Source organism: Xiphophorus maculatus, chromosome 13 (assembly GCF_002775205.1).
Source record: "Xiphophorus maculatus strain JP 163 A chromosome 13, X_maculatus-5.0-male, whole genome shotgun sequence".
Taxonomy (NCBI): domain Eukaryota; kingdom Metazoa; phylum Chordata; class Actinopteri; order Cyprinodontiformes; family Poeciliidae; genus Xiphophorus; species Xiphophorus maculatus.
The window spans coordinates 881,182-904,260 of NC_036455.1; the positions used below are offsets into that span (position 1 = coordinate 881,182).

Here is a 23,079-nt window from a genome sequence, read left to right on the forward strand (position 1 = left end):
CTATCTTATTCTTGAAAGAATACAAAGCCACATGTTATTGAGTTTAATGTTTGAGTCCCGTTGCTCCCAGCAGAGACCTTATCCACTTTAGTTGCATATGATAACACTGAGCCACTGTTACTCTGTAACAAGGATCTGTCCTTCAAGCCTTTACTTTGAAGAATGTAATCAGGCCATATAGATATGTTCTTGCAACGCGACTGCAATAGAATCCTGCTGTGGTTTACACCCAATTTTGCTTCCAAACGTCAGCTCAAATTCCCAAAAGCATGTACTAAAACGAGGAGTTGCAAAGACTCGGTGTTAAAAGATGTTGCAGACTCTGTTGGGGTTTGGGATGTGATTTTTTTTCTTCCCTCTCTCTCTCTTTTACTCATCCATCCTCCTCCGTTAATCCCCTGGAGCCAGTTTATTAAAGAAGATTGTGGAGCAATGGGGAAAGAGAGAGAGAGGGAGCTAGAGGGAGGAGATTTAAGGATGAAGAATGGAGAAAATGTGTGGGGTTTGTGTTTCTATTGTCAATCAAAACTGCTTGTGGTTAATGAAATGTTTTTTGTTTTTTGTTGTTTTTTTCCAAAGTAAAATCTAAAAACAAAACAGTGAAATGAAGCAAACTGTTGAATCATGGTGGGCTTTCTAACAAAAATATCTAAGGAAAGATTATCCCAAAGGTTAGTTGACAAAACACTGCACAAACACAGAATGAGAGGTTTGGTAAAGAACATTAGAGAACAAAAACCACAACAAAGACCAATGAACACAGAAGACAGATTAGGCAGGATTTTCTGGAGGTTATAAATCAATCCCACAATCCCACATCTCACCAAGCTCTGTTCAATACATCATCTGAAAATGGATTTTGGCACAAGAGAGAACCTCCTGAGAGAGATAGGTGGATTAATGTGAGAAGCAGTCAAGAAACCCATAGTAACTCTGGGAGATAATCCGTTGACTGGAAAACTTTATAAATCACAACTGATGAAAGAAAGTCAGGAGAACTGACTCTGCCACAAACATGTGGGAGAAAGTGCTTCAAACCATTAAGACCAGAACGGAACTTTTGGCTCAAGTGTAAACATCTGTGGGTGTTACAAACCTAAGACTGGATGTGACCCTAAATGCACTGTAATGCATGGCGGCCACAACATTGTTCTGTTTGGACTTGAGTCAGAACTCTGGAGAATAGTCAGGAATTTTGTCATGAACTGAATCCTGAGCAAAAAATACAAAGTGAACATCATAACCCAGTAATAATCACAAGCTGGTCTCAAGAGTCTTAGGCTTTACTTTTTGTTTCTTGCACATACACAGACTCACACACACACACATGTACCTACGCGCACGCAACACACACACACACACACAGGCCTTTATTTTGTGTAATTTCACTGCAGGCAATAAGAGCCCTCCCAGCAGGGGTACCCTTCTAGGCAAGGTCACACCCAGGCAACAGAGGAGCATGTCAGAAGCTGTCTGATGGGAAAAGATGTTTTCAGTCAAGAGGACCAAAATACCCTTTCAACATTACCAAGCATCACTGTTTTATTCATGTTCCTGTCCTGGAGACACCGCTCTGCATAGGGTGCAATCTGTCATCCATCCCATGTTTCACATGGCATTGACGAGAAAGGCCGTATGGATACGAACTTGAAGGAGTCTGCATACTGAGCATCCATTAGCACAAATTAGATCCGTTTCCGTTAAAAATCTTGGATAAGAAGCAGCCTAATGGTGAGAAACGCATGCGAGAATGGTCTGAATTAATCCCGGTGTGACATTCTGTTGTGTATAATCTGTATGTGTTTGTGTTACAGCTTAAAGGGCAGGGAGACTTTAAGGCACCCTCTATTGGAAATAACATCCCCCCTCTTTCTTTCTTTCTTTCTTTCTTTTCTCTTTCTTTGACTCTTCATTCTGCTCTCCTTCCCTGTGCCGCCCTCTTCTACTCCTCCTCATTTTCCTTGAGGTACGGTAGCAAAAGCATCTTCTAGCACTCCTGCTCTAACAACTAATCACGTCGCTTCTTCCTCATGTGCTTACAACGCTGCTGCCCCCACGCCACCCTGCCCTGCTAACCCCCTCCCACCCTCCACCCTGTCAGTGCCAGGACTGGCTGTCTGTGATGCATGCAGCAAAATCATTATGGCAAACCTTGGGGCTCTGCACCCCCGCAAGGTGGTGAATCCAGGAGTGTGTTAGTTCATACGAAAGATTTAATCTAAAATTGGAAATATGTTTGCTTGTTTTCATTGGAGAATTTTGTTACGCACATGTCCTGTTTTACTAGAATGTATGATCCTTTGTACATATATAAAATTAATGACTCCTCTAATTTGTTAAAGTCACAGCTTATAATAATTCAGTTCTTTGTCATAATGTGTCTCCCACTGCCATTTTCTAAGTGATTCCCAAGAATAGCTGAGTAAGCTGCAGTGCAAATGCTAAAACTGACTGACTTGGAGCGTTCCCTGTTGGTATGTACAAGGTTTAGCTACGCCATATTTAATGAACATAAAGTGGCATAAAGAGTCTAATATTAAACTCACTATGTAGGTACAGCAGATGTTGTGTTACAGTAATAACTCCAAGAAAAACATTTTTTTTCTCTCACATGAACACAATCTACACACAACGTCTACTTCATGTAGAAGTCAAGAAGTTTCACTCTAAATACTGTAGCAGATATTCAGTCATTTTTTCCATTGTTATGTTTGGCTGAAGCACGGATTCCTGCAAAGCGCAGGATTTTTTTGTTGTTGTTTTTACGGTTTTACCCTTCAGTCGCTTTTGCATTAGATATTTACTGTAATTATTCACACTGAAGACCAACTCTCAGGGTTCCTAAGCAGTCTAGAAAATGTTGAATTTAAGTCATTTTTCAGGTCTGGTTAAATAATTTTAAAAAGAGAGAAAATAGTGTGTAAGTTTATTTCACACTATAAACTTACACACTTGTCATGTTAAAGCTACATAGTTTTTGCAATTTATTTATTTTTTTGTTTGTTTGTTTGTTTTATTATTATTATTTAATCATACCTGCTTTAACATTTCAAACCCCATCCAGCTTGTGTGTGGTCATTTGCTTATGCATTTGTATCGGTGAGGAATGATTCCGACTCAGAGCAAAGCGCCTTCCTTCCTGGACTCAGCTCCTTGCTGCTGCCTTTTCCACGCTTTGGTATTTCCTGATATCTGACTGTGATCTGTTGTGTCCAGAGCCAATAGGAAGCATGTCTTCCATGGAGGTCAACGTGGACATGCTGGAGCAGATGGATCTGATGGACATGTCCGACCACGAGGCTCTGGATGTCTTCCTGCACTCTGGGGGAGAGGACAACAGCGCTGCCTCACCTGTCACAGGTAAATGCTAAGTACAGAAAATCACACTGCAACCTGTCAGTTTACAGCAGTTCAGTGAACTCTAGTTCATGCCATTTAGACATAATGCAAAAAAAAACTCTTTTTCTTATATATTGCATGGCCATGATCTGTTTCACAATTTGTAAAAAACGTTTCTGTTTTTTAAAAGTGTATGGCGAGATGAATCAACACAAAGTAGTGCTTATTTGTGAGATGAAAGGAAAATGGGTTGGCATTGGTTGCCACTTTCTTTCTTTATTTGTGTTGTACAACTAATCTTAGAAATGTGTGCATTTGTACTCAGGAACCCCTGGGTAAGGATTTTATTAATTTTAGAATTTTTAAAAATAAAAACTGCTAGGAGCCTTCTATATATGTCCATTTCTTTCACTAGAGAGTAGCGGTTCTAGCAGATCGAATGGCGAACGTCTTTTAAAGTACATTTTCAACACCAGTTCAATTTATGTCTCAACTTTTGACTGGGCCAGGATACCCTGCAGCCTCCCCAAACCATCTCCACATGTCCTTCTTTCTGTAAACTCGGCTTGCCTCTCTCTGCTTAGAAAAAATAGGGAACAAGAACAAAACTACCGTGGGAATCAGGTGTGCAGTTTGCTCTGCAGTAGATGTATTTTTCCACAGCTTGTAGGCCAAAAGTTATCAGTCTCATTTGACCAAAACACCCTCCACCACATGTGTGCTGTGTGTCACTGGTTCACAGCGAACTGCAACAGTATGTTTCAACAGTTACAAAAGATAAACTTAAAAACTCTATAGCATATGGGATCTTTTTTTTTTTTTTTTTTTTTTTTTTACAAATTAAGTAACTTGGGCAGGCTATTGGTTGCACTGGAGTTTATGGAAATATCGGGTAAAATTCAAATGCACTCCACATTTTTCAATGGTTTTTTTTGGGATGATTTTATGTGACAATCATAAAAAATGCAATGAAATGCAATTGGGGTTCTAACATGACAAAATGTGAAAAAATTAGGTAGTATGAATATTAGTCAAAGAGCTATATTTTACAGGGGATGCAAGTAAATGTCCAATCTCAAGTTTCTTTGGTGACAATTCCATAAATTCACAACTGCATGTAAATTTCAAAAACTTTAAATTTCAGAAACTTTTACTTCTAGCCCATCATCAGATGGCAAAAAATGTCAAATGTCTGAAAAGATTACTTTAGATTACTGCTAAATAAGCATGAGAATCTAAAAGACAGAGTCACTCCTACAGGATTCTCTGTTCATTGACAATCTACCTAATTAAGTCCTTCTATTATCTAAAAGGTCCAGACATTGAGTCCTTTACAACCGAGATCAGCCTCCAGGTCCCCACCCAGGCCGAGCTCCGACACAAGCTTTCGTCCCTGTCCTCCACCTGTACGGATTCAGCCAGCCAGGACACTGAGGCCGGGGAGGATGATGAGGACGAGGACGAGGCTGAGCAAGGAGGAGGCGGCGGCGTTGTTGGAGGAGGAGGAAGGAGAAGAAAACCCCCAGTAGTAGTGACCCTGGATGAAGAGGAGGTCCACCTGGACACTGCGCTGGCGGACAGAGAGGACCAGGATGATCAGAGCAGTCGAGACTGTGAGGAGAGGAGGCAGCAGATTTGAGGACAGTTGGACTTGATTTAAAAAGTGAAAACCCGCAGAGCTGCCAAATCAAACTTAGATATATATTCTATTGTATTCTATTCTATTCTATTTATTGGCTTTTATTCCCAAAAACCTTTGCTTTCATCAGAGAGATGACACTGAGGTTGCACTAACTGCCACATAAACTTGCCTTAAGACCAGTGATGTAAGTTCAGTCTGATCAAATGTTTTTCAAGATGTTTGTGACCCGTTTTTGGCTCAGAAAGAACTGCAATAGTTTAAGGTTTTTCAGAGAATCAGATTCAGTATTACAGGCTTCTTGCTCAGTCTTTTAAAAAATTTATGAAACTTGCTATGATTATATTCCAGATATAAGGCTATATTATTTACATGTGAATCACAATAAGTTTCAATCAGCAAACCAAACATTCAAGCGATGTTTTTTTTTCTTAAAAAAAGAGAGAAGCATTCACAAAAAATAAAAAATAAAGGACTCAATAATAAATTGTGCATTTAAAAGAGCACACTTTACTTGAGATTAAGCTTATGCATGACAGAATAATCCAGAAAGAGCAGAGAAGCAGATTAATCAAAAAACACCTTTGAAATTGTATTATTTTAGGATTTGTGAAACATTCGGAGTATGAGCATTGTGAAGGTAAATGATTGACAAAAACTGTTGAAAAACATTCAGAAATGTAGTAGAAAAATGTGAAAATAAGAAACTGTTAGATAGTAAGAAGCTATAGAAACGGAACATCCTGATGTTCCGTTTCTATAGCTCTGCATGTTGAGGCTGAGCGAAGCCTGTTCCTGATAAAGGAAATGAGGTCATAGATAAGCCATCGGTCTGACTTGGTAAGCTCAAATTCTGTTCATGCTTTATAGTGAAATGTATTGTGCATAAATCCTAAACCTGTTTTCTGATTGTTGGAACTTTAACTGAACATATAATAGTGTTTTTACCTCTCTTATGTTGATAACGAAAAAAGACTACCTTCAGCTTCATCAGGACTGCGATCCTAACCTTCTTTTCACAGAACAAAAGTATGTATTAAAATCAAACCAAACTCATTTCCTTTTTTTTGGATATTTTTTATTTGGCTTATCCACATTTTTTAAGACAAAGCTACAGTTTTCCTGATAAAGTGGGGGAAAAGCATACAGCAAGTGCAGCTTCAAATTTCTCACTAAGCTCTACCTAAGTTCTCACTGCAGGATGATCGTCCTGATTGAGTAAAATATATCCATAAAGCATCGTTTAAACAAATGTAATGAAAGCTATTTCTGTGCCAGTATAAATTAGATTTTTGGTGTAACTTCGATTAATCGAGCCGATTAATGATGTGCAGAGGGCACAAACTGTTCTTACTTTCATTATGGATAAATGTGACAACCAGCTCTCATGTGTCAAATTTCGGATTTTACTCCTGTCAAAACTGACTGTCCTGCTTACATGCTGGCAAAGGTTTCAGTTGTTTTAGAAACATTTGCTCACACAAACAAACATGAACCTTGCCTATGACCTGTACATTTTGGACAGATTTCTTCTGAACTAGGACCAAATCCCCATCTTGGAGCGTGCTATGCACTGGACATCGGCCTGAAGGCTAACCCTTGTCCAAATTTTTATTTAGTTTTGGTTTTTTGGGTCGGAAATTGTTAATATTTGTGCAGTGTAAATGCATTTTTCCTTCATTTTCTTACCCTTTGTTTAATTTTCTTGACTTGTTAATGTTTCTGCTCAAGAGTGAGTTGATTTCCCTCTAAGCATTTTGAGAAAAAAGAAATGTGAGCAAGATTAAAAGTGTGAGTGAAAACACACCGTTTGTTCATTACTGAGTTATGGTCCTGCATGTTTGGAAAGAAAAGTGTCTCTTAAACCAGGAATTACTTTTCTGTGTGTGTATTAATTTTGTTTTTCCCGAGAGATATAAGGCATCACCACTGCAACACTGAGAGTAAATGTCTTTTCAAGGCTCAAAGTTGCTGTGTGGGTTTATTTTGAATAGTAAACCGCACTCATGTAACAGTCATTTCACTGCACTTTAAAGTTTTAAGAGCTGCTCGGGCAGCTCACAAACACTGGATGCAAATGGAGTGAGTGGGTTTCTGTTTAGTTTGCAGCTCATAGGAGAACAAGCTGCAAAGTTGGCTGTTTGTTTTGTAATGGTTTTACATTTTTACCCTAATTTGGTTTAGTTAATTCAACTCTTTATTTTTTTGTTGTTTTCTTACTTTTGGCCAACTCTCTACATTTTGAGTTATTTGCCTTCTTTAGGTTAATGTGGACATTTCAGACCAAGTCTTTCTTTGGCCTGGAGTTACTTCTGTTTTTCCCCTCCCATTTTCTCCAGTATTTGTACCTTATAGTGACAGCTTGTTATGTAGAACAAATAAACATTGTAGAGTAAATCATGTGTTTAAGGAGTCCAGCGCTGTCAAAGGATCTGTCTAACCATGAAGTTAAACAGATCCTTGCCTGCCAAACTAGGGTGTTTTTGGCATTTACCACTCATTCACCTAATCCTCCTCAACTACGTTTTTGACTACATTTTATGAAAGCCTACTAAATTTAGACAACATGCTAATGATAGTCTGCTTGCTATCACTAGCAGGCAGACCATCTAGCTAATAGCTTTTTAGCTAACATCTTATACTTTGCTATTATCACACTAACTAGATGGACCAATTTAATGGTGTGAAACACAGTAGTGACCCACAACCATTAGCATAATACATGATTTAGCTAATTCAGCTAAAAATGATTTCTTTTTGTTTTTTTCTATATAAGCAGAAGGTTTTGCTTTGAAACACGATAGTAGACCCTTTCAGTTTTCAATGTTTCTGATTATTATATTTGAGTTTTTTCACACTGCATAGAGTATATTACTGTAGGTCAGCATGTTAGTAGATGCTACAATTATTTCGTTTTTTAGCTAATTTTAGCTGTTACATGGGTCTTTTTACACTGTATGGAGTATGTTAGGTCAGGTCAAGATGCTAGTCAGCTAGCTTTAGCTTTTTAGCTCATTTTCGTTTGTAAGCTGTGTCCTGACCTTACAGTATAGCTTTGTAAACAGTGTTCTGCACAAATTCCTAATATTCTTTTGGTGGGATTTTTGCATTAGCTGAATGTTTTTACTCTTCTAAAGTTTTTCTATATGTATTTTTGCTTTATTCTGCTGCTTCTGTCATACATTTCTTCAAGTTTTCTACAGTTGACTTCAAATGCAATTATCACTAAAAATGTTCAGTTAAAGAATTCACAATGGATGTTCACAGGAAATGCTAATTTTTCTAGCTGAATTTGATAGGAGCATTTATGGCTATTTGGCAAAACTGCTTAAAATAATTGTGGCTTTTAAATTAAACTAATTAAACCGTTCTGATTTTCACATTTTTGTACTTAATGATTTGGAAACAGATTTCAGTAAAGTTTGATTGTGGAAACTTTGGCTCTACTTAAATATTACTGACGTGTAATAACATGCAAATAAAATATTGATGAGGCAGCACAAAGTAAAGAAACAAGACACAAGTAGGTTGGAAAGGACTGACAGTGAATTGTCTGTAAGTTTTTATTAAACCTTAAGTACAAACTGCAAAAGTAAAAAACTGTAAATATAACCAACATGAAACTCTTTCCCAATGAAAGGAAAGGCCGACGAGCGGCTTTAATAAATTAAGTCACCAGAGATCCCATTGTGAGCAAGTAGTTTATACTGTAGAAAATGGAAGAAAAAAAAAAACAAACAAACAAGAGAACTAAGCAATAAAACAAAAACTGAAAGAAAAAACAATCCCGTAAGAATAAAATATATTGTAAGGCCATAAAAACTTGACAACCACTTTTTATGAAGCTGAAAACACCTTGGTATTTCTTTAAATAGTCCTAAAACAGTTCAGTCTTCTGCGAGGGACAAATACCAACAAACTGGGTTATAGGATTTTTTTTTTTTCCTTGACAGTCACCACTGGCAAGCTCAGTGCAACATGAGTAGCTACTACATTTTTGTTGAATTTTCAGTAATGAAAATGTAAAAACCCATTTTTTGTCAACAAATCCTTTTTCCCTTTTCTTTAAAAAAGTAAAGCTAAACAAACAAAACTAGGCTGGAGGAAAAAGGGGGGGAGAGAGTGTAGGGATTAGGAGGGGGCAATCATCGGCTACTCAATATCTTCTTTCTTAGTGATATAAGCAGCACTTAAAATTTTTATACACATTTACCAGAGCAAAACCCTGTAAGCATCTAACTCACACAGATGAAGAAAGGGAATTGTAAGGCTTTTTCTTCATCAAGCACTCTCCTCTCTGGAAAACTCTCTCTTCTGCATTCTTTTCCTTCCTTTTCTTTCTTACTTAACCCCGGAAAAAGGCTCAAGTATTTAAAGAAATTTACAGGATATATGTACAAAAAAGTTGATGTTTGTTTGTTTGTGTTGGACTTTTTCCTCTGTAAAAATTAGTCATAATATATCTGGGAAAAAAAGGGGACAAAATAGCAAAAAGCAAAGAAAGAAAAATTGATATTTCACATTTTACACTCATTAACTAGTGGCTCTACTTGAGATAACACATCAGCTCAACAAATGAGAAACAAAAACCCCAAAATAATAATATAATAATTAATGTTTACTGGTACAGATGAAACAAGAGGACTGGAAGAATGGAATGTTAACACGATTGCACATCTAGAACCAGAAAAGCCTGAAAGCCTTTCTGACCTGTGGGGCGTGAAGCAGGCGCCAAACGCCACCCTCAAACATTTTTTTTTTAATTTTTTGTGTTGTTATACAGTAATTATAACCAACAGCACCAATAAAACGGATCTCCTCGCCAAGTGTCAGGCACCGATTTCAGGCGAGAGATCCCTCCGTGTTGACGCGGAAAGTGAGGCTCTGCTTCGCTCACGTCAGCTGACGGACAAAACAAAATAAAATACACAAATAAACAAAACCAAACCTAGCAGAAAACAAAGCTAAAGATTCAAAATAGAACTCAAAAAATGTAGCCAACCAACATCGTCTTTCAAGTTTTTAAATCTTGCATCACCTCCTTTAAAGAAACTCTGCAGGAAATGCATCACAAACGCATAAAATGCAATAAAAAAGGACTCTTCTTCCTTAAAATCAAGGACAGAGAGAAACTTTGGGTAACTACTTAACGTCATCTGGAAGGGGGGGAAAAAAATTAAACATGGTGGGGGGGATCCATTTTATTCGTTCCAAGTTTTAACAGGGATGGGGGGTTCAGTCTCAGGAGTGAGTGATGCAAGGAAAAGGTAACAAATGTAACCCATTCTGAGTCAGAAAGGATGGAGGGGTAAAAATGGGGCCCTGTCAAGTCTTCCTCTGAATGTTAATGCTTGTACTGTTGATTCAGAGCAGGTTTGGGGGGAAGGGAACTAAAAATCATAAAAAATATCACTCAAGATAAAAACTAATTCTTCTTTCACACTAGTGCAAAAAAGACATCTTGCTTTGCGTTTATTTTTCTGTTTTTCAGAAACAAGCTGTCGCTAAAAGAGAGGTGAGCGAAATGGAGACTTGGGCTCGGGTGAGGGCTGTGGGGGATAGTGATCCTGCTTAATGTAGAAACAAAACAGAAGTGGAAGAAGGTCCCACTGTCCGCTTCAGGACACGGCCGCCGCCTTCGGCATGTGGATGGACGACAGGCGGGCCAGGGACACCTCCACAGTGGCGCGCTTCCGGGGGCCCCGCTTGGCTGGCGATGCTTTGGCGGGGCTTAGAGTGTGGCAAGAGTCTCCCCCTCCTCCGCTAACAATGACGGCTCCTCCTCCGACGCCGACTCCTCCGTTCTTTAACATGGCCCTACCGCACACCTGGTTCACCAAACTGTTGATTTGCTCCTGTACAGGAACAATATTAGAGAAAATGTGATGAGCACAAGCACAATTGGGATAAACCCACTTTTATAGACATTTTCATTTAAAAGAACTTAAAATGATCTCCACAGTTACATCTCCTACTGCGGTTGACAAGATGCTTTTATTTTATCAAAGATATAAAAACATTTACTTTAGTAATTGGTTCAAAGTAAATGAAAACACAAAATTTAAATTCTCTGACTATTACATACCAATAAATATTTTGAATGCAGATATGTCATAATCCACACATTAATGAAGACTGCTGACCTGCAGTCTGGTAAACCAGAACAGGTCATTGTTAAAAACAAAATGCTGATTGTTCACAGAGTGCTTTTTCTAGGCACACTAATGGAAAGCTAAGTGGAAGGAAAACCTACAGTAGAAAGGGGTTTAAAAGCAACAGGGGATAGCACCTGAAAACAAAATTCTGCATTTCAGGTGGAAATTAAGGTCTCAGAATCTCAAGGAAGAGGGCAAAGACACAAAATCCACATTGTTCACTTTGTGATATCTTAATGACCATAAAGGTGTATCACTGTGCAAACTGCCCTGACCCTCAAAGAGAATCCATGGAGAATTTTCAGGAGGAAGATGGAGAGGATCTGGAGCCAATAATGCAAATGAGCTGCTGGCTCAGAACAGCAGGCTCCCTGCCACGCTCAACGCTATTCATGCACAATGTGCCCTGATCAGCTTGTGACGGCATGTACTGTACACCGACACAGTTTTCAGAAGGCTAACATTTCTGTATGAATATTTTGTTTATTGGTTTTATGTAAACTTTTAATCTTCTGAGAGATTTAATTTTCTTTAAGTAATAGTCATCAACATTAATCAAAACGAATGCATGAAATACATGCTTCTGTATGAACAAAATTTAGACAATACATAAAGTTCACTTTTTGAATTGTATTGGAGCAAATAGATAAACTTTCATAATATTGTTGTTTGTCAACTAGCAGCTGCAAGATATGCATTTGCAAATATTGTTATATAAACAGAGAAAAAACAAAGACAATGCGAGAAATGTTTGAATGTAAATACATTTGGTTACGCTTTCAGCAGCCGGAGTTAATCATTTATTTATAAGCTGACAAAAGCATTCTGGAAGGGTGTCAACAGTGGGTGCTCAGTTTTATTTCTAAGTTGACGCCGCCCCCTTCTGGACACAGAGAGAACATGTTACCTCATCATATCGATACATCATCTTAAGGCCCCTGCAGGACTTGTGCTTCTCCACGTAGCGTAGTGCACACTCCAGACAGAAAACCACGTTGTCCGTCTCCTGAACCACCTGCAAAGATGTGAAAACGAGCAATATTATCACTTGGGACATGGATCAAAGAGCAAAAGGAATGTTTGCAACCCTTTTAAATGTCCTCCCCTCTTAGATCATTTTTCTCACTGGATTACTGTGAAAAGGTTTAGTTTAAACACTCTGCTCTCACCATGGACAGGTAGCAGAGGTGTTGACAGATTTGGCAGCGTCTCTCCAAGGACTCCAGTGCCAGCCATTTCCCGCGGGGCTTCTTGCGCCCGTCAGTGGGGCAGAGGTTGCCGTCATGCGTGCCGTACCGGGCAGAGGACAGCAAACCTGCGTTATAAAGTTCCTGACGTTGGTGCAACTCTATGTTCCTGGAGGACGAGAGAGAAGCAGGTTCAGAAAGAGACAGAAAACCGTTTTCAGGAAGCACAGAGCAGAATCTGTCAATGTCTGATTGTAACAGAAGTAAAGTTTCTCTGGTAATATTTACAAAATGCTTATATGTATTCCAAACACAACAAGGACAAATAATGGACATAGAATTTAACAGGAAGTAACACTTAGAAAAAAGTAAATGTGTTTGATCTTTATAGGCACCAGGTCAGCCACAAGTACAAAAGTAAAAAGAAAAATGGCAGCTTCAAAACTGATCAAAGTTTCCATCACACTCTTTCTACCAACTAAAGTTCTCTAATTGGGATGCCTTATAGAGCGATCCTTCCTTTTTATTAGAGTAATACAACACTGACCCTCTCCCACAACAGTTGCTGCACCCTGCTGGTGAGCTGGCTGAAGGAAGGCTCCCACTTTTCTGACTGTCATGGTGCGTAAGCAAAAAGAATCACTACTAGTCTCATACAGGTAATGTGAATTTAAAACTACTGTTGGAAAACTAGAAGTGGGATCTGTAAAGCGGTTGACTGCAGGAATCTAACCATTTTATTTTTTGTGCTATTCTAAAAAGAGTACAATGTACCTCAAATTATACATTCGAGGAAAAAATGTATAATACAGTAAACAACACGTAGTTACTATTTCTAAATTGAGTGGATGTTTTTGATCTAGTCTATGTATCAAAATAAAGTGTATCACCTCATGTTATATCATTTTATAAAAAAAATTTGAAGTAACTAATTATGTTATACTATGTTATTACATACAAAATGTCTAGCCTTTCAATTCAAAGCGCTAACCTGGTCACTTTATGTATATTTTAAATCAAGACTTAACTGGTATTTTTAGATCTGTGACATCATAAAAAAGTGTTTTTGTGTGGTGTGGCATCCTGCCTGAGGTCTTTGAGTAGGGTGGAGATGGTGGTGAGGAGAAGGCCGTTGTCCCTCTTGGACTCAGCGGTGGCGATCTGATACAGTAGCTTCTCCATGGAGAAAGGCTTGGCTATGCAACGAAATTTCAGGTCCTGACCAAAAACAAAACAAGCATAAATCACATTTTACAAATGAAATTAATTTCTTTTAGTGAACTGATATAAATAGTCGACTTTTCTTTCCAAATATTTTTTGGATTTTTCTTGCAGAGTTAAAAATGTTGAATTAAATTCTAAAAAAAGAATGAAAAAAACATCCGAGTCTGCTTATTTGACCCAACGTCCTTGTGGTAATTTTTGTTTCTTGACATCAGCAAAGTTACTGCTGGGTATATCTGCTCATATTTAGCACAATTATTATGTTCACCTGGTGTCATGGACTGACCTTTGCAGCCTGGTAACCCAGGTTCATCCAGTGTGGCGTGGCAAAGTGCACCGTTTCTGACACGCTGTAGCCACAGCACACTTTAGAGACAAAGGCACCGGGGAAGCAAACCACAAACTGGCCACTCCGCTGGACCGTACGGTAAACCTTGATGCCTTCACGGCACAGCACCTCTGGAGAGATCTAGAGGGTTAACAACAGGACAGACAGGGTCACAACAGAAGAGTTCCCAACTAATTTGACAAAATTTTATATTTTTCAGATCTAAAATAAATTTTTATTCTGGTATTTATGGCAGGATATGTCTAAAGTTGTCATGGAATGAACTAAATGTTGGTTGGATGGATGGAGAGTCTAGATATGCAAATATCTTTCTATTTTCCCCCCATTTCTTATCCAGATCTCTAAAACACAATTCCAGACTTTCCCAGACTTTATAGGTTTGAAAAGCGTTCTTTTTGAGGAATAACATTTCCTCACAATTCCTACACAAGACACAGGACAACTGCTCCCACATAGACTCTACTCACCATTATATTCTTCTCCAGCATTTCTAGTCCTGGGGTGCCATTGGCTTGAAGCAGTGTATGGACCACCTTGTCCAGCTTGGCCTTCTCCTCAGCAGGGACAGAATACCTGCCAGAGAACAGAGGTTTCATCCTATTAATCTAAGGTTTACTTGTTACCGAGATATGGCAGATCTTAAATGCAGGTTGGCGACACTTACCAAATGCAGTCAGCACCAGTGTGTAAGTAATCAATATATGGAAGGCGATTTTGGTCTCGAGACCAGCATGAGGTAGAAAAGACCATGCCAATATTTAGCCAGGGAATGGTCACCCCTGAAAAAATGGGAAGGAGGGAGAAGAAGAAGGAGGCATTAATGACTGCCGAGTTTACTGTAGGCAGAGTAAGGCACAACATTTGCCAAGATGCACCTAATAAAGCTCATTGGTCTGTACAAATATACAAATACTGTAATGTCTTACCAGGCACAGCACCCAGATGCCTCAGTATGGATCCAGAATTATTTGGGAGGACAGTGAGGTTCCATCCATGTCTGAGGACAGAGGGAAAAATAATATTTAACAAACATATTCAATGAGACACCTGTGAATCCTCCTACAGATTGCTCTATAAAGATTTCTGTTTGACATCCAGGTGAGACCCGGATGTTGAATAGTGTTCAACGTCCTACACAATTTGGTTCCTGCAGCACCGAAGGTGAAATGTCAATGCTCTAAACACATCTTATAAGGGGCTAAAAGTGGTGAAACACTCATCAGCTAAATTAGTCTGAAAGTAGGTCAATGTGTCCATGCATTTGTCATGTCGAGGTAAGCGATTCTTTGTCAGTGCAGGTGGAGCATCCGCATGGCATAACATGACCTTAAGCAGTGTCATTGCCACGTCACTAAGGTAACATCTGAGCTGAAGTTTCAAAAATAACCGGTGAAAACTCTCATTTTGCAGCTCAAGTTTGTTCATCTCAATGTTTAGAATATTAAATAAGAAGCCCTTACTTTGAAAATGGCTCTGATTTTCCTGTTGGGAAACCACTGCCGTGTGTACTGGTGTCCACCTTTCCACAGTGGACTGCCACGTGGGCGTCTCTCTGCTCCACTATCCTCCAGTATTCTTGCTGCAAAAAGAGGGGGGAAAAGGGAAAATTATTGACTTAGAAATGCAAGAAGCGTATTCCAGGTGTTGTACTAAAGTGATGAATGGTTTCCTTCAGTAGCTTGACATTCTTATTTTACCCACAGTTGCAGAATAAATCCAGCCACTAAAAGTTGTTTACTTTCCTTTTCTTGTTTGATGTGGTGTTCTTGGAGGCTTACCTCAACCTCAGCAGCTCCAGGTTCCTTATTAAAGCACATGGTCATGGTGTTCCGGGCTATCCTGAAGAAGTTGGTCAAGGAAACCGATTTCCCCTGCAAAAAAACCCGCTAAATTATCCATCGGAAGAGACTAAATGTCATGATTGGAAAAGATATCAAGGAGATGCAAACCAAAAGGAAGGAGATGAAGAGAAAATTAGTAAAAAGAATAATTTTTTTCCCTCCAAACTTCAAAGTTTGTTTGAGTCAAAGACTGGATAAAATGACATGTTTACAGACAAATGTACATTTACCCTATTTTATGGGAGTCCCTCATCTACAAATCTGCTCACTATATGCCTTAACCTTGTCAAATCCTCAAGCTCAAAATTTAGATGAGATTTGTCAAATTTAATCCAAAGAAGTATAATAATAAAGTTAAATCAAATATACTTGTTTTTTTCCTGACAGTTCAAATACTTCTTAATCATTTAGAGGCCATAATTATACTCCTGACAAGCACTTTGTTCTCTTGACAGGACAAGCAAAATCTGACCTTCTTCTTAGAGGCCTCTTATAATCAAAAACTGCCCACAAATCTAAGCTATGCATGTTGTGACGGAGTCATTGATTGTTCTGGGTCATGTCTGTTGGCAGGATCTCAGCTCTTCAAAGGAAGGTCAGATAGGGAGGGAGTCAGTTACCATGAGAAACTGAGAGTGAGAGAGGGGGGAAATAAAAAAATCAAAAATATCAAACGAGATCCAGACTTGAGATGATTAAAGTTTGCTTCAGAGTCAAAGTGAACGTGCAGTGAAGTTATCAAAGTTATCTTCATCACTGGATGAACTGTTGAATTACCTTCAACCCAACAACAAATGTGTGCACACAAATCAGTTCTGCTGAAGATGAACAATCATGTTAAGAGCTAAAGAACACACACGTTTTGAAAGGAGTAGTTTGGCTTTTTTTTCTGTTTGTTTTTTTTTTTTTTACCTGACCTACATTTCAACCAGCCAGATCAGCAAAGCAGCCAAGAGGAAATAGTGGTGGGAATATTGTGCATGTGAATCCATGTGCACATAATAAGGCCAACAGAGTACCGTACAGAGAACACAGCTGCAGAGAAATATTTCGCTCAGAAGATGTAGAAGGTACAAAAACGACAAGTTGAAGTTTCCATCAATCGAGCAAAAAATATGGTCTGCTCAAAAGTTTACATACACTCACTGTCAGCATGAATGCAATAACAACTTAATGATACATTTGAAACTTTCATTTTTGAGATGGCAATGAAACCCATCAAGAAATGGGTGCACAAGTTGGAATTTATTGAAGATTTCCTCTCACCTGCACAAGGTCAAAATTATACATGCAGGCTCAAATATCTGAACACCCACACTATTATTTGGTTCAATGCCTCTTTGTGAGTTACAAGAAAACCTCTTGGACCTCTGTCTGGATCATCAGAAACATTCGAGTGCATTTAAATTACATTGTTTTGTGGTACAGGTTCAGCATTAAAACAGTCCATATGTTTTCAATTGGTTGGGTTCTGAGCCATTCCAGAAGCTTAATATTAGCCTTTGTTTTCCATTCCAAAACCAGTTTTCTGTCAGAACACCCAATTGTATAAAACATATGGGCCTCATATGGATATTGGTTAGGCTCAATGAGTTTGGACTTGTAACCAGAATCTTATATGGAACCCATTTGTGTTCCCAACTGGTTTTGCTCATCAACTAAACCATTCTGAACTCTTAGGTGGATCTCAAAAGAGTGTTCCAAGAAAACATCCCTGACTTTGTGAGCAGTTTTTCCACCTGTGACAGTAATTAGCAGGGGCCTTTATGTAACTAGTCAATCCCATCTGGGGCCCATCCCCCATTGGGGACACATATGTGAATGGAAAACTGCCCACTTCAGATAAAAAGGAAGGCTGTTTGTCCACAAGAACAAGGAGTTCTTAGATGAAAACTTACATCCAAGAACATTGCACCAATTGACAAGAACAGTGGCAGTATTAGGCTGTTTTGCTGCCAGTAGTAGGTGAAAGCATTAAATAAAACGTTGAAATCATTTATACAGCCAGAATTACATCATAAACCTGGCAAGGTATATAAAAAGTTACTCAACATTTATATTGGGAAACTTCTCAGATACATTTAAATAAATATTAGTTGAACCTGCATTTGTATTTGTAAAATTGTGCAGATTAGAGAACATCCTTTATCAATCTGAATCTGTGAAACCAGTCCTCTAAATTACTTGAGTTAAATGCTGCACCATATGCAACCAAAAGAGGGATTCAAGTAAATTATTAAAGTCACATCCTGAGGATGAGTGTATGTACACTTCCGACTCGAACTGCATTCCTCATACTTAGAAATTTAATGGGTAATATCTTTGTGATTAAAGCCATATCAACTTTGACCATGACTGAAACAAAGTCATGTTTTAGTCGACTAAAAGCTCCAGATATATAATGCAATTCATGCGTGGTACTAACAATTCAGGCTGAGAGAAGAGTGCTTCTCATTTTGTGCCTTATTACTGAATTAATATCTTAAAACTCGCAGAGATAATTTAAAAAGCATTTAAGTGACAGATGGTTAACAGTGTTACGATCCCGTAAATCGCATTTCTTGCCAGTTGACGAAACCAAACCTCTGATGAGTTATGCAGAGGTATGAGATTGTAGCAGCACTTCAGCTGCTCCTCTCTCATGAAGAACTCGATAAAGACAAAAAGACAGGCAGGTAAAGTGTAAAACAGAAATAGTTTTATCACAGTCAGTTTTTCTGCTACGTGTCATGCTGTGAACGGCACCACAAGCGAGAGTGGTTGCAGTAAAGTGGGAGGGTCAATGAAACCTTGGCCCCCGAACTTGAGGTAAAAAGGTTTTTTTGAAGAGTGAGCCTCATTGTGACAGTACACAAGAATAGTACTGCTCAGAGAATTAATTTTGAGAGGCCAAAACCAACCGGATAATAGCTCCCAAAACGCAAATGTGTCTTTCTCAATATCTTTCAGCTGGTGAAAAGTTACACAAGAGAAACCACAAAACTGAGGCAATAAGGAAGCAAGATTCAAAGATGCTTCCATGCTGCATTGCTACTTCTGATGACAAACCAACAGACGATCCTTAAATGACAATAAGAGTTATTATGTGCACTCATTGACAGAAGGAAAAAACAGCAGAAATAGATGCCCTTTCATGCCTCTCGTCAATATGCCTCTAGTGTGTGGCATGAAAGGACAGTATTGTTTTCATCCTCACCTTGTAAATACACTTGTACTGATCACTGAGAATGCCCCGGTCCTCCTCCATTCGCTGCTCTCCGTTATGCCTGTCCTCTTTGCCTTGTTTTTCCTGAGCGAAGAGCCGGCGTCGGCCCGCTTTGACCTGAGCCTCCAGCTCCTTCAGACATTTCAGACGGTGGTACACTCCGTTGGTGCGATGGTTCCCGGTCGTCCCTCCAACTATTCCGCCCACTAACCCATTTTTGGGCTCGTAGCGTGGCAAGGCGTGCGCAGCAGAATCCGAGAGGCCCTCAAGGGGGCCCTGGCGCGACTCCAGGTTCTTTTTCTCTTGCAGCACATCGCCCAGAAGCCGGAGGCGCTCCTCGGCGCTAAGAGAGTCATAGGAGAGGATGTACTGGAGATACGCCTCCTGTAGCTTGGCCAGCCGGTCCTGTGCTGACTTGGGGATTCGGAGGAGGTCGGCAAGCTTGGTCCACTTCTTCAGGTCCATGACCTGCTGCATGCCGCCCATGTCATTGATGAGCTGAAAAAAACGTGACAGGTCCACTTCACAGCCACCTGCACAAAGCAAACAGAGGGTTAGCTTACGAACCGTAAACATCAAAACTGGTAGTAGAACTTTAAATATTTTTTGATTAAAGAAAATAGGCTGCTTTTGCAGTAGCAGCTCTTCTTCACTTCGATATGTCCATAAAAGAAGCAAATACTGACTGTGGGAACCACTTGAGCTTTCTACTCTTTAAAGTAAAGGATTACAAATTCCCCACAGAATACCTTGGAGGATGCAGTTCACCGTTGATAAAACTAACAATGCTAATTATTCTAACAGTCTATATAAAAGATGCTAAAGACAGCTTATCAACTGGGAATCCATTCTGATAGTTTTACAGAATCTACCCTCTCTTCAATGGAACATGCTGGTTGTGCCCCTATTATCTAACATTGACAAAATGTAGATTGGTAAACATCTCTAACCATGACAGTAATATAAAAAAAAAAATCAAATGTCTCTGTTTTTGCTGGTGCAAAACACACCTCTAAAATGTCACTGGTCTGCTTATTGCTTACACACACAATGTCAGGAATCAGAGGAGTGACACTAGTGCAACTTTATAACCCATTCTGCATGTGTATTTTCACAGTGTGAGAACTGTATCAGAGCAGCATCAGGCATAGCATTTACAGATCAGATCAAACCTTTTCATCATCTTAAATTATTTAATTTGGTCATTATGCACTGTAAAAAAAAAAAAACTCTCTAGACGATCACTCTGGCAAAAGAGAGGCAAATTGATCTCAATGCTGAACTGATTTCCTGGCGACGCTACAGGAAGTCATTGAGAGGAAAGATATTTTGGCTGGTGACAGACACTCCATTGTGGCAAACTGGATGCCAGCTCTGTCTGGCTAACAGCTGCAACAGCACTCGCTACACTGAGCTGATTTAAATGAGGCTCTATATAAACAACAAAACAAGCTGAAGGAAAAATGAAAACAACACCCTGGTAGCTACATGACAGCATACATGGTCATCAAAAATGAACATTTTTCTCTATATTGTTATAAAAAATTAAGGTGACTGGACATCTGGCAAAGAATTATAAGCTAACAGGAGGAGGATGAAAGATTCATCTTTTCTTCCATTAAGTTTAGTGCCGAAACAATACATATTGTTGCTGTCCTCTATAAACAACATGAAATCTGTTGGAAGTACAAAAAAGCACAACACATGCAAAGAGGAGGAACAACATTGTGACATTTTACTGATTGGTTTTTGTCATACACAGCTATTAGTGAACACACTGCTAAATTCCAATCGTTTTTGTTTTACTTTGTGTGCCATCCTTTCTATACCTTAAAAGAATCTGAATGCTTACTGCTTTAAAGCTGGTTGTCATGGTTTAATTCACTGCTGTACAATCACTCCTGTACAATCAGTGCAGTGTTTATCTGCAGAAGTCTGCAGCTTAACACTTAATCATTTTAAATACTAGTAGAGGTAGTTTTCCTATTTCCTATTTGACTCACTTACCAATGACTGGTGGCTCATCCATGGTAATGCCCTGAGATTTAAGGTGCTTGCGGATGCAAGCCAGCCGCTGCACATTTGGGCCCCAGCGTCGGCCCAGCATGTGGACCCTCTGCACCTGTGTAACAAAGCGCATCTCCTCATTCAGCTTGCACTCCGGCCGCCAGTCTTGCGGTGGCACCACACGGCACATGCCAGCCACCTCGGCCTGTTCCCTCACTGCGTCCAAGTACACCAGAGGGTCCTGGAACTCCCTCTGAGAGGGCCGGAAGACAGGCACTTCGCCCAGCGCCGCCCAGCCCTCTGGCTTGCTCCGCTGGCGCTCCCGCTCCTTCTCCTGCTCACGTTCCTTTTGCCGCGTCAGCTCTTTCTCGTGCTCCCATTCCTTGTCGCGGTCTGCGAGCCGCAACGCTGCTGGTTTGATCTGGCCTGGGCCATTGGTGGAAGGAAGAGTAGATGAGTCGTTGCAGGACGAGGGAGAGGAGGCAGAGATTTGTTGAGGGTCTGAGGTAGTGCTGGCTCGACTGGGGTTTGGTGTGTTATTGTAGCCTACTGAGGGGGATGAGGAGGAGCTGCGACCATGCAACCTGCTTTGCTGTTGCTGTGCTTGTCGTATCAACATCAGCTTGCCGGCCGATGCACGCTTGGGTCGCTGGTTCACTGGCTCCACGTTGGCTGCTGGTGTAGAAGGAGGTGGCGTTTGTTGAGGCGGTGGACTAGAAGGTGAAAGTGGAGTAGCAGGTTGAGTCTGTTTAGGCGGGGTGGGCTTCTCTGCATCATGTCCATTAGAAATTGGAGTGGTAGGGGTGCTGTTCTGCTTGGCAGCTTTCTCGTCGTTGGCCACCTTTTTGCTGCTGCTGCGTGTCTCCAGTGGTGCGGGCTGAAGCTTGGCCTTTTTGGCCTCGGAGCCACTCGTTTTGGCTTTCTGCACAACAACCCCTGTACTCACAGAGTTAAGCACCACCTCCAGACGCCGCTTGGAGTTTCGCAGTCCCTCTCGACCCGGGCACTCCCCGTGGCCTTGCTGGCACTGTTTCTGCCCGTCCTCCTTGGCTGAGGCATTGTGCCATTGCCCATTTAGCCTGCCATTGGGTCGCATGTTGACCACCGCTTTGTGCAGCCCGTTTGATAATAGCACCTGTTTGCGGGTTTTTGCATTGCTGTGGTGGGCTGGTGCCGCTGCTTTTCCTGAGTTGGCCAGCCTATTGCTGGCTGCTGGCTGGCTGTGCTGATTGTGATTGTTCGCTGACGATAATGCCGAGGCGGCGCTGTTGTGTTTGTTACTGCTGCTGAGTTTGGTTTTCTTGCCCAGTTCTTTCTGTTTGGCTTTGGTGTAGGTGACGTGGCCCTTGGACACGGTGGCTGTGTACTTCTTCACAGTTTTGGACGGCAGTCGTAAGTCGTGGCTCTTCTTGGCACCACCGACAGCTTGTGCCGAGCCAGCCCGCGTCATCCCATTCACTTTTGAGACCTGAGATAAACAGAGAGGGAAACAAAAAGATTAACAGAATATTAGGGATGCTTTCTAGAAAAAAAGGTGGTGATGGTCTGATTACATTTTGTTTCATTGCTGTGTTTCAAATTAAATCTGAGTTATAAATACAACCATGCAGACATAATAATTAAGATAATTTTCCACAATATGCCCACACAGATATCATTTTCAGAAAGCACAACTCGTAGAATGTAGGAACGTGGGTGTTTCCTAATGAGGAGGTCACACAGTGTTTCTAGCTGCATGTTGAAACATTTGGTTAGACAGATCCTAAGCTATTTGTGGAACGCTGTATTCGGCAAGTAAAGTCTGGGGGGAAAAAAATCGACAAGGCTGCTTAAATCTTCCATTTACTGTCAACACTATGCCTGAGATTTATACAAGAGCAAAACCACAACATGAGGGGATAAACAACAGTTTAGAGAGCAAAAGAAAAACATGAGCTGAGAAGCAGGGATGGCTCTGTGATTTCCATTAACAGATGGCTGTACAGTATGAGGTAGGAGGTGGGGTCATTGGCACGTGGTAAAATCCCATTTGGCTAAACAAAAATAGCATTTTTACTTGCTTGTCTTTTATTGGATGTGTGTTTTGAAGTGTGTGAGTGAGAGTTTTAGGAACAAACAAGGCTGTCCTGTTGC

At 40.2% G+C, this 23,079-nt stretch overlaps 2 protein-coding genes across 4 annotated transcripts in view; one reads left to right on the top strand and one right to left on the bottom strand.

Annotated features, from left to right (window-relative positions):
• dtnbp1 (dystrobrevin binding protein 1) overlaps positions 1 to 8,712 on the top strand; it is a 36,313-nt gene extending 27,601 nt beyond the window's left edge. For 2 of the 3 annotated variants that reach the window (XM_023344926.1, XM_023344927.1), the window contains exons 3-4: positions 3,217 to 3,360; positions 4,653 to 8,712. In XM_023344926.1, the coding sequence (XP_023200694.1) occupies positions 3,217 to 3,360; positions 4,653 to 4,978 (470 nt within the window). In that variant the 3' untranslated portion in view covers positions 4,979 to 8,712. The remainder of the gene's footprint in view (positions 1 to 3,216; positions 3,361 to 4,652) is intronic. The other variant, XM_005797380.2, reaches the window with a different exon arrangement.
• Positions 8,507 to 23,079, bottom strand: part of jarid2 (jumonji and AT-rich interaction domain containing 2) — a 113,654-nt gene continuing 99,081 nt past the window's right edge. Inside the window, exons 7-18 of the mRNA XM_014476106.2 lie at positions 20,947 to 22,414; positions 18,931 to 19,472; positions 15,672 to 15,764; positions 15,354 to 15,472; positions 14,820 to 14,890; positions 14,558 to 14,672; positions 14,361 to 14,466; positions 13,831 to 14,013; positions 13,408 to 13,538; positions 12,303 to 12,489; positions 12,041 to 12,148; positions 8,507 to 10,833 (exon numbers count right to left, since the gene is read on the bottom strand). Of these exons, the coding sequence (XP_014331592.2) occupies positions 10,597 to 10,833; positions 12,041 to 12,148; positions 12,303 to 12,489; positions 13,408 to 13,538; positions 13,831 to 14,013; positions 14,361 to 14,466; positions 14,558 to 14,672; positions 14,820 to 14,890; positions 15,354 to 15,472; positions 15,672 to 15,764; positions 18,931 to 19,472; positions 20,947 to 22,414 (3,360 nt within the window). The 3' untranslated portion in view covers positions 8,507 to 10,596. The remainder of the gene's footprint in view (positions 10,834 to 12,040; positions 12,149 to 12,302; positions 12,490 to 13,407; positions 13,539 to 13,830; positions 14,014 to 14,360; positions 14,467 to 14,557; positions 14,673 to 14,819; positions 14,891 to 15,353; positions 15,473 to 15,671; positions 15,765 to 18,930; positions 19,473 to 20,946; positions 22,415 to 23,079) is intronic.